The 11,191-nt window shown below is 38.7% G+C and overlaps 2 protein-coding genes and 1 long non-coding RNA gene across 3 annotated transcripts; all 3 read right to left on the minus strand.

Moving 5' to 3' along the window:
- Window positions 1–1,052: 1,052 nt before the first annotated feature.
- On the minus strand, window positions 1,053–3,586 carry rplp2a (ribosomal protein, large P2a). The gene is made up of 5 exons (XM_023416212.2): window positions 3,508–3,586; window positions 1,746–1,869; window positions 1,590–1,638; window positions 1,397–1,495; window positions 1,053–1,181 (listed from the first exon to the last, which is right to left on the minus strand). Exons 2-5 carry the CDS (start codon window positions 1,866–1,868, stop codon window positions 1,105–1,107), a joined length of 348 nt encoding a protein of 115 aa, XP_023271980.1. The 5' UTR covers window position 1,869; window positions 3,508–3,586; the 3' UTR covers window positions 1,053–1,104.
- Window positions 3,587–5,043: 1,457 nt separating this feature from the next.
- On the minus strand, window positions 5,044–6,836 carry LOC111662368 (uncharacterized). The gene is made up of 2 exons (XR_002761318.2): window positions 5,766–6,836; window positions 5,044–5,638 (listed from the first exon to the last, which is right to left on the minus strand). It is a non-coding gene; the product is annotated as an uncharacterized LOC111662368 (long non-coding RNA).
- A 262-nt stretch (window positions 6,837–7,098) lies between these two features.
- On the minus strand, window positions 7,099–9,666 carry LOC111662354 (adenosine receptor A1). Its single transcript, XM_023416201.2, has 2 exons — window positions 9,039–9,666; window positions 7,099–8,070 (listed from the first exon to the last, which is right to left on the minus strand). The coding sequence occupies exons 1-2, from the start codon at window positions 9,392–9,394 to the stop codon at window positions 7,434–7,436; spliced, it is 993 nt and encodes a 330-aa protein (XP_023271969.1). The 5' UTR covers window positions 9,395–9,666; the 3' UTR covers window positions 7,099–7,433.
- Between the last annotated feature and the right edge of the window lie 1,525 nt (window positions 9,667–11,191).

An 11,191-nucleotide genomic window follows, 5' to 3' on the forward strand; every position in this document is an offset into this window, starting at 1 on the left:
ATTTGTTGACTAAGGTTCAGGTGACCATCAGGTAAGAGAAAAACAAGTGCAAGGAGGCAGACAGTGGAAAAATTACGGTCACATTTCTTCGAAGGATTACTAATCTGTTGACAAGTTCAGTGACTCAATGCTGTCACGCAATCAAAGCTGAATTAAAATCAAATTACCAAAGATGCATTGTTAAGCGATTGATGACTCACATCTCTTATACAATATGATGGACCTTTTTCACAAAAGTCTTGGCTCATAAAGGAGTCAGTCATAACAATAACAGAATATTGCACTGTGGTGTCCCTGCACGCCCCGACACCTCGACTCTAGACAGCAGGCATTATTAATGTTGTTCCTTAAAGCCAAAATCTTTACCAATGAACTTACATATTGCTTGAGGAACATTAACTTCTGTGACCTCTTCTCCCTTTAATTTGTGAAGTTGTATATTTCAGTTATATATTTCAACAGTTTGACAATTACCTGACCAAACATTTTAACTAAAGTCTGTCTTTGCAGAGGTGGAAATCTGTAAACTGTCCAACAACAAAATGAGTTGTTAGAAACACAACTGAAAAATTACAAATGGAAAATCACTTTCTGGTCCTTAAAATATAGGGCCTGTTTTACCTTTGTGAACCAACCCAACACCATTTCAAAACCTTAACTTCGGTAATTTAATATATGAAATGCTTAAAACTGTCACTCAAGCTGTGGCGTGACAGCAGGTTTCAAACCTGTTTTGAATTTCAGTGCTGCGGCTACATTTGTGTTTGGATCATTGCTTGTCCCTTTAAGTCTATGCCATTATGTGGTTTCAGTTATCTGTCACCAGCAGGACAGACTGACCACATGCAGGGTCTGGATTGCCTAATGATGACGGGTTGTCCAGTCTTGACTATTTTTAGCAGGCAACAAAATAGCTTTCAACATCAAGCCCAGAAAGCCAGACAATTTATTTGTAGAACACTTAACGCTAATGTCTTTAGGAATAATGACCCATGTGCAGTCATAAGTTGTAGGATATAGTTTAAACTAATTAAAGGACAAAACGACAATGATTTGTGTAAACCTTTTACATTTTTATTGCTTTTTAAACACAGAGAAGGCAGATTAATCAAAGAGTCCAAAACCCATATCTTCGTCTGACTCTTCTGATTCCTCTTTCTTCTCTTCCTTTTTCTCTTCCGCTGGAAACGAGACAGAGGAAGAAAACAGTCAATACTACAGACAAATGTCAGCAAGAATATTCAGCAGCACTGATATCCGATATATTCATTCGTACAGCTTTATTTGAGAAGGTATCATAGTATTTGTATTGCTATTGAAATGCAATAATGTGTGTTAATGACATTTAGGACTTCTTTATCCATTTAAGATAAGAACAAGAGGGGGATATACGTACCAGCAACAGGCGCAGCCCCAGCTCCAGCGGCCCCACCAGCAGCAGCGGCAGGAGCCGCCACAGCACCACCTGCTGGTACAGAGGCTAACTTCGAGAGGCCTGTGGGAAAAAAAAGGAAAGAAATATAATTTGTAGCCACCCTCTGTGTAAAACATCTTGAAATCTTTAGTTTTGTTTATTCAGGGGCCTTTACCTGAGTTCATGACTTCATTGATGTCTTTTCCATTCAGCTCACTTATGACCTGCAAACAAATATATAAGATTTAACTTCAGACACAGGGCATCTTCGCTGGAAATGGATTTGAATAGTTTTGGTAACTGCATAATATACTGTTGTTAAATGGCATACCTTGTTTAAGCGTTCATCATCAGCCTCAATTCCCACGCTGCCCAAGATGGCCTTGATGTCCTTTGCAGAGGGGCTGGTGTTTCCACCGAGTACAGCCAGGAGGTAAGCGGCCACGTAACGCATTCTGTATCGACACAAGAGATACAAAATGACAAGTGAACAATTTGCAAGTTGTGCAACACTGACGTCCTATCAGGGACAGTAAAGAGCAATAGTGACACCACAACTTTGGGGCTTTAATGTGTCAAAACCTGCTGGAACTTTGTCATCCATCATGTTTTTCAAGTGAGTCATAATGTCCTACAAATGACTAAAGACCTTACTTGCTTAGGCATCATAAATAACTCATTTCATAATCCACAGCTGAAATAATTAGTCAGTTAATGAAGCATCTGATACCAATCTGCATCTATGTTGATAATTATTGTTGGTCATTTTTCAGGATAAATTGCCAAACATTCACCAGTTCCTGCTTTTCAAATCATCATTAGCTTAATGAGATTTGCTACTTCCCCTACCTCTATCACTGTGACATAAATATCTTTGAGGTTTGGACTGTTGGTTGGACTAAACAAGCAACGAGAATATGACAACCTGAGCCCTAGTAAATTATGATGGGCAATTGTTAATTGTTGGTTTACTAACCAAATAAATAATCACGCGATTAACTGTTGATTGATCAATCACTCTATCAACAGCAACGATTTTGGCAAAAGATGTATAGAAAAATTAAACCATTAAAAAACAACACCTCAAGAATTTAATTATTTACAGTCCTAGTCTTGTTAGTTGCTGGGTCTGCAACAAATGATTATTTTTATTATTAATGAATATGCTGATTATTTTCTCAATAAATGGTTTGGTCTGTACAATACACAAAAATAGCAACATATTCAATATGTTGTTTTGTCTTTGACCAACAGTCCAAAAAACATAAATATTCGATCATTTTATGCATTAATAATATAAAAGATTATTTATTGCAATTGACAGTTAATTTTAGCTATAATTGTGGTATAAAGAGTCATGACAGTGGACATACATTTTCGACATCATACTGTATAAAGTGTTGTATTCTTGAACATTACTACAAGTTTCTGTATTCGCTAAATGACCCAAATGCAACAGTATCCTGTCAATAACAAATAACTTGCAGCTTCTAATCACCACTAGGAAGCCGACGTACTTTCTTTCCCTCCTTGATAAGTTTCCTTTTAACTTTATCTATATAACGATACTGTTGTGTACGTACATTAAGTAAATACTGTTAAACATACAGAACTAAAGCATAAAAATAACAGGAGGTAGTTTAAATAACTGTAAGTCAAACTATTGTGAGCAAATCTGCTTGGGAGGAGCCCAGTTTGACTTCAGCTTAGCTAGCGTTAGCTTCGGCTACCCGTACACTAATACGATGTTAAACTTCAATCACACGCTGGTTAGAAACCCCGAATAATAAGAGTGTTAGGGTTTTTGTCGTTAAGAGTGTCAAGAGTTTTTATTTCGCTGTCCACAGCTGCTGTAACAGCCTCTGTGACGGTGTATGAACCGTGTTAGCTGTGGTACATGTGATTCGGAGCTAACGGAGGCAGCATGGCGCCCAGTGTTTGTCTGTCCTCCATTTGTGCCGAGGATCTACTCCAGCATCGTAACATTTATCCGTTATTTAAAGCGGCCGTACAGTATGTGTCGTATTCAGAACATTGTGATACACAGAGTAATTAACGCACACACAGTTTACAAAGCTGAAATCTTGACTTACTTTTAAGTCTACAGAGACACGAAACGTCGGTCACGCTAGGAAATCCGGGAGAAAGAGGGGGCGGTACCAGAGTGTGTAGAAGAATGGAGTGTGTCGATTTGATTGGTCTATTTGGATGACAGACACCTACGTAAGCATTTCAGTGAAGAGACAAGGCCAAGGGGTTTTCTTTTCTACATAAAAATAGCACCTACAACCATTACACCCCAGGTTTGTTTTGCTTAGCTTGATACTTACTTACTCAAACGTATAACTTACTGTAATTAGCTTATGTGTGAAATTTATGTCTCATGTCATAACCTTCTCATTGTAATGTGCTTGCTAAAATAAAGTTCTGTAGGATTGGTGGATTAATATACAACAGATCCTAAACAAGAAGGGCCACATCACTGCAAAACTGTCCGTGTTGGGTTCAATCGTGCTTCTCACCCTTTGAAAGGACATGGATTATTTTAGGTTTTACAACAGCTGGACGAGGAGAACGGAGTGACACCACGTCTCAACTTAGAGACTTTCATGTGTCAAAACCTGCTGGGACTTTGTCATCCATCCATTTTTGTAACTTAGTCAAAATACACCACAAGTAACCAAAGAAAGCCCTACTTGATTAGGCTGGGTTTAAAGACATCTTAAATAGCTAATTCCATCATTGAGATTAATTGTTGATTAATTGATCAATCAATCAAAAGAAAATTGATCTGTTTCAGCTGTTTTGATAATACGTATATGACCAAGACGAGGAAGGAAAATATACAGCGTTTTGGGTAGAACAGTGGCTCAAATGGCTATGTATGAGAAGGAGACATACTCTAAATAGTGGATTGACAGATAATGAATTGATTATGAATTAATTTACTAATTTTTCAGACAAAAAAGTCACTAGTTTCAGCTGTTCAAATGTGAAAATTTGCTGCTTTTTCTGTCTTGATAGTAAAACAGAATAACATTAAATTGAATATATTTGACTTGTACTGTCTGTACTGTTTCCCCAGAAAACTGTTTTCAGATTAATGAAGAAAATAATCCCTAACTCAAAAATCAATAATAACAATAATCCTTAGTTGCAGCCTAGTTGCAACATTATTTATTATCTAGTTAGAATATAAATAATCATTTTCTGAACACTTTCTATTGAAATATAAAATACTGTGTCATTTAGATTATTATTTTTTATTAGTAATAATTTTAACCCACTATTAATTTTGTTACAAATAATACAATCAAATTATCTCCAATGACGGAAGGATATAAAACTCCATGTGGCCGATGTATATGTAATTCTTTTGAGTGAATGAGTAGAGGAGAATGAGCTTATTGTAGCTCAATTTAATTCCTTGAAACCCAGTAAGCGCCCCATAATTGTCTGTTAGATGACTTAAATTTGTGCCAGTTATCACATATTTTGTATCTGCTCTGATGCCACTTTTAAAATTAAATGGCATTTTATTGAGAATAAATCTGGCATGCACAAGTGAAAGATGACGACCAGAAGGTGGAGATACTACAAATCTTGTGTGTAGTAGGACAGAACAAGGATTCAGTTAATTGCATACATCATTTATTTCCATTAAGTCACCATCAAAAATAAAGTTCAGAAATAATTCATATATTGATGTATCACTAGTCAAGATGTAGCTATAAATGAATTCTTTACTGGGCATTTGTAATGCCACATGCGCCTAAAACATTGTATAAAACACAATCAAGTGTTCATCCCACACAGCAATACTGGGTACACTCCATAGATTAACAGTTGCTCTAATATCAAACTACAATTCAGCCAGCTGCTCCTGTCTCTCCTGTGTGAAGAGCCAGTGGGACACAAAGACCACCGAGTCTGACACAAACTCTGCAATCTTCTCCATGTTCGTCACATACCACATTTTATAGGCAAACTCTCCCACTAGCATGAAGAAGAAAATGACCAACAACCCCAGGAACATGCGGTCCATGTAATAGTTTGCCTTTTCTCGGAAGGTCCACTGCTCCCAAGGTAGCGCTCGCCGGGCTTCACTGTATTTACTGAAGTGCAGTAGGGCTTGCTGTTGGTCATCCAGCTCTTCCTCTGGAGCCTCCAGGTCTTGGCCATCCTCTGCTCCATCTGAGTCAGCCATTTTATAGTGGTTTGGTGCTGCAAATGAAAAGTTTCCTTTAGTCCTCTGAGAATATTTAAATGATGAAAATATTATAATTGCTTTCAGAAATTAAAATACAAATAATGTCTTGAATGAAACTTCACAAATTTTTCAAAGTCTTACCTCACACAAGATTAGTCTAGGATAGCGATAAGACCACAAAAAATAGAGACTCTTGGCTTTTTGTCTCCACTCCTATACCATGCTTGTGGCCCTGTAGCCTCCGGTAGGCCACAAGCTACAGCGGCGTGCGGTGTGAAAGAAGTAAATGCCAGATTGGATATGTGGCACCTACCTCACTAAGACGTGGGCTGAGGATTAGACGATACTCAGCAGTTTCAAATCCCTCAACAAGGATGAAGGTTAGGTGACAGATGGTAAAATACGTATTGAGATGATTGCGAGCGAGGGACCGACAGAGGCAGAGAGATAAATAGTGAAGGTTTTGTGTGTTAAAGTCTCAGGTTGTCAGTATACCTGGCAGGTGAGTGTATATAAATCTGAGTTAAATAAATATCTCTCTGGAGCTGTAAGTACATACACAACCCTGGTGATATCATACCACACATCAAATGACAAAAAACATTTAAATGTGAATAGTTTATACCAGATTAGACCTTTTTATATGTATATTATTGATATGATAAGAAGTGTGACTGAAACCAGGCAGGAGTCAAAATGATGACAAAGCAGAACTGATGCAGCTTTAGCAGAAGCTTCGGGGTTTAGTGTAGGAATAAATCACTTCAGCATAATGGTCTGTGGGTAATTTACTGAAATGCTTCAGAGCCTTTTCAACAATCTGCCATAGCTATTGAAATATGGCTTTAAACCAGCTGAATTAGCTAAAGAGGTGCCTGCATCCTGTGATAAAGAGTAATGGCTGAATTGCTTTGATGTTGCCAGAGTTTTGTTTCATTAGGTTTAGTGACTTCACTGTTAATTTACATTCCTGGCAGAGCCTCTTTCCCTTCTCTGTATATTGAATGGTCTTCTGTGAGACATGAACACACTGTACTACTCTCTATTGATCTTAACTCAATAAATCTTCCCGTTCAGATTGATGCTTTTCTTCACGTGGTTACTCAAACATCCAGGCTTAGCATTCCCAAATTAACTATTGGTGTTAAATCTAATCTCATTTTTATACTGCTGGCATGTCTTTGTTTAGAAATGTTGGTCAGTCAGTCTACTGACAACTGTGTGATTCGCATGAAATACTGCATAGACGTACCTCCAAATATCTAATTATATATATATTAATATATATTAATATATTAATTATAAAATGTTAGTGTGCTAACATGATAAACTAAGAAACTGAGCATAGTGAGCATAATACCTGCTTAGCATCAGCATGATAGCATTGCCATTTCGGCATGTTAGCACTTGGACTGTGGACTCTCAATCTTGCAATTTATTTGAATTGTTGTAAATGTGAAATAAAAAATTAGTGTGTTAAACCATATAGCTACGCATGTTTATTCTGGTGAAGATACCGACAAGCTTTTTGAACATGAAACATTTGTTGTATTACTTTTTATGTTGACATATATTTTATAATTCAATATGAATCAATTCTGAAAGCATTTAGTGAAAACAAAATTATGCAGAATGATGGGGATATTTTTTTTTCTCAGTGCAGGTTCATTTTCTTAAGGTTTGACTCAAAGAAATGCATCCAAGGGCTTTGTTGTCTGTATTGATTGGCTCATATTCCAAATACCACGTTATCCTGTGAGTCTCATCACTGCACTGTAAGCAGTGCACCCAGAAGTGCTCCAGTCCCTGTTACAAGTTGGCATCCACTTTCTCCGTTATGGCTGGCGTACTGGTGGGGCATGGGGTGGGCTCTGTGGATTTACATAACATGCAGCGGCGAGTGATCTGGACCAGCGTGACACGGAACCGCTTTATCCTGAATGCATAAACTAATGGGTTGAGGGCTGAGTTCACATGGGACATGAAAATCCCTATATATGTGGCAAACTTTGGTAAGTAGCACTTGGAGCAGAAGAAGTCGATGCAGTTTATAATGTGTATCGGCAGCCAACACACAGCAAAGAGGAAGACCACCAAGGCCAGAGATTTGGCCAGCTTCAGCTCCTTCCTATAGTACCTGTCCCCATCACAAGTGGCCTCAGCGCGTCGGTTCAGCTGCCGCCGGATCACCCTAAAGATCTCTGCATACAGAGCGATCATTATGGTCAGCGGTACCACCACCCAGCCAAAGAAATTGAAGTACACCATGTAGTCCATCCTTATGACAGTGGTGAATTTGCAGACGATCTCGCTGGAACTGCTGTGGTTTGCTTGGGCATCACGGTTATTCCAGCCAATCATTGGAACCAATCCAGTGAGGAAGGAGAGGATCCAACAGAGACAAACTGCCACATATGCCCTCCCCTGGGTCACAATGATGCAGTACCTGAATAAGGATGTTAGACATGGAATGAAGACAAGAGTTTTCAATCAATCATGCATTGCAGTGCTTTACACTACTGTAATAGTGTTTCTTTGAACAAATGCCAGCCTATAGATTTCTGTCCAGAAGCATCTTTCTTTTTGACATCAGGCTCCTCCTGCTAAACAAAAAGTCGTATGGGAAACTGCCAAATCTCTTAACAAACCGTGCCCATGTCAGTTATTTAGACAGACAAGGACATTTTAATTTGCTTAAAAGCTTTTAATGTGCAGCCCATTGATTTGCATTAAACAAGGAGATGGTTTATACAGTGCCATGTCAGACCTCAACAGTGAGAACCACTTCCTCATGATTGACTCTCTTCAAGATAAAAGCACACATTTAGCTCTCTGATGCTAAAAAAAGTGTAAAGATAAAAAAACGGAGTACTACTACTACTACAATTTTTTTTTTTCTTGTAGAATATTCTTGAGGCAACTTTAGAAAGTAGCTTCTTCATAAAAGTAAGGCATTTTGATGTTCAATTAAGAGACTGTTAACATGACATGTTAGTTCTGAGGTCAATCTAAGAGAATTTTGTAATTTGACATAATATAAATAAAAGTTATTTGTGTTGATTTGACTAGGGGAAGAGACACATGGTGTAATGTGATGTCAACTGAAGTCTACTGTAATCAGGCTAATGATCTGAACATGTGAGTGACACATATTAGAGTGGGAAGGGTCTTGATCATATCAAGAAGCCTGTAATTGACAGCAATCATAACCAGTAATTGATAATGTTAACATCTACTTTGTCTTGCTCTCAGTAATGAATATTTTATGCTCTTACCATAAACAGACTGTCAATTACCATATTGATACTTTAATGTCACAACATCCATCAACTAATACAGTCTTCCTGTCAAAATCATGAGTTAACCTGATTACACCAGTCAAAGTGTAACTAAGCGTTTTAAACAGTTCCTCACCTGGTGGGAATCTTGACTCTGAGATATCGGTCAATGGCGATAGCCAGCAGGGAAAGGATGGAGCTCTGGGTGATGATCAGCAGAAGGCAGGAGAGGAAGAGGCAGGTGTAGAACTGAGTGCTAAATCCCAGACTGATGATAATAGCCAGAGGGATGACCAAGACTCCCACGGCGATGTCAGCCACGGCCAGAGACACGATGAAGCAGAAGGTGGTATTGCGGAGAGCCCGGTTCACACACACTACCACCACCACCAGCACATTCCCCAGCACAGAGGCCAGGGCAATAGCTGTCTCGATGGAGATGTACACCATGTCCACATGCTCCCGAGACTTGATGCCAGGAGAGGAAGACATCTTCTCTGTTTACTACAGATCTATTTTACCTTTGCTCAGATTGTGAAAAAAATTAAATTGGTTGTTGAAACTTCTTGTCTCCACTTTGGGTTTTGCATCAGCACAGAAACATCCTCCATTATGTATATTTTCTAGCTCAGAGAAAAGCACTTTTGCCACGTTTACACAATGATTGGCACCTGTGCTCATGAAAGGATGCTGAACGATTAATCCTCCGAATGTTGTTGAGGGTCTGCACAAGACTGGCTACCAGAGCATCACCGCTCTTCTACATCCTCACTCCCGCTCTCTCTCTTTTTCACTCTCTCACTAGTCTGTAAAAAAACGAGTCATAAAATTGAGGGGAGGGACTTTGCTTTCTGCAGCACCATGCAGCAATAGTTTTGCTCACATTAAGTGTGTTTGCGTGCGTGCGCGCGTCTTGTGTGTGTGTGTGTGTGTGTGTGTGTGTGTGTGCGTATGTGTGTGTGTGTGTGTGTGTGTGCACGTGCATGTGTGTGGTTTTTGAAAGGAATTGCAGTCCTTATGTAATAACTGGAAGGATGCAGTGTTTGATAATGTTGTTAAATATAACATGCACTCAACTGAAGATGGATATGCATTTGAGCTGATTTTATCTTGTGCCACACTAAAGTTAAGAAATGGTGTCAGTATTACATAAGTTGTCAGTGTGCTCCATCAGACAGAACTGACAAGTTGACAGACTGACAAGGGACAAGTGCTATTTGGTTTTTTAACTCTCAGGAATCCAGTATTAGTCAACATCACCGTGATGACAAGACTTGTAAGGAATGGTCTGCCACATCACCCATCGTAAAACCACAGTTTGTCATTTTTACACTTAGTACAGACTAAGCAAACAAGAAATAACTTGTTAATCTGTGAGCTTTAGAGGGTGCCGTAGGTGCTGACGCTGCTATATTTGGACCAAGCCAAGTGCTGTCCTGCTTCCAGTCTGTATGCTAGGGTAAGTTGACCAGCTGTTGGCTGTAGCTAGTTACTTGGAGTCATGTAATAACAAACTAATGGTAGCTGAGGTCTAATTCATCACTTAAGACTCATTAACATCAGTAAAAGCACATTTCTGTACAGTATTTTAAACTTTTAATCACAATCCTTCCCCTGTGGTGCAAAAACCTTTTAGTCTGTTGCCATTTTTGAGCATCTGTGACGTCATTATGTAGACATTTGAGTGTTGTTACTTAAAAAAGAATTAATAAACGTTTAGGGTCTCTCTCACCGGCTTGCATTTAATTTATATCACTTGTTCTTTATGTTGTTCTCCACAAAATTTAAATCCGACCTCTCCGCGTCTCGGACTCTGCAGGGTAAAGAGCAGGCAGGAATTAGTTCCAAAAGTTCAATTACTTACAAAAACTTAATTTAATTGTCCATCTGAGGCTGAAAAGACTTTGGCAGCAAGCATCACTGAGCAAGCAATCACTGAGATGGTCTGCAGTTGCTTAAGCAAGTGTATTCAATGGCTGCCTGTAAATATATTCAGTCTGATCACTTAACTTTTTTATGTTTTTTTTTCTTTTCTTTTTTTTTAAGAAAACGATGACTCAGCATGTTGTTTTGGGAGGCTGCCTATGATCTCAGGCTCTGGTGAATGCATTAGAGTGTTCATGAGCAGACCCTGAATCAGTTTTATTAGGCCTCTGTCACCCCACATGCCTTCATTAGCTCAAGTGAGAGAATACATGCATTATCACGTCTGGAGACCCAATGACTATAAATGTCAAAAGTGACAAAAAAAAAGAAAACATACTGATTCAGCACTCAAGAACACCAGTA

This window comes from Seriola lalandi, unplaced genomic scaffold, assembly GCF_002814215.2.
Source record: "Seriola lalandi dorsalis isolate HSWRI2012SDOR001 ecotype SW California unplaced genomic scaffold, Sedor1 jcf7180002054561, whole genome shotgun sequence".
Classification (NCBI taxonomy): Eukaryota; Metazoa; Chordata; class Actinopteri; order Carangiformes; family Carangidae; genus Seriola; species Seriola lalandi.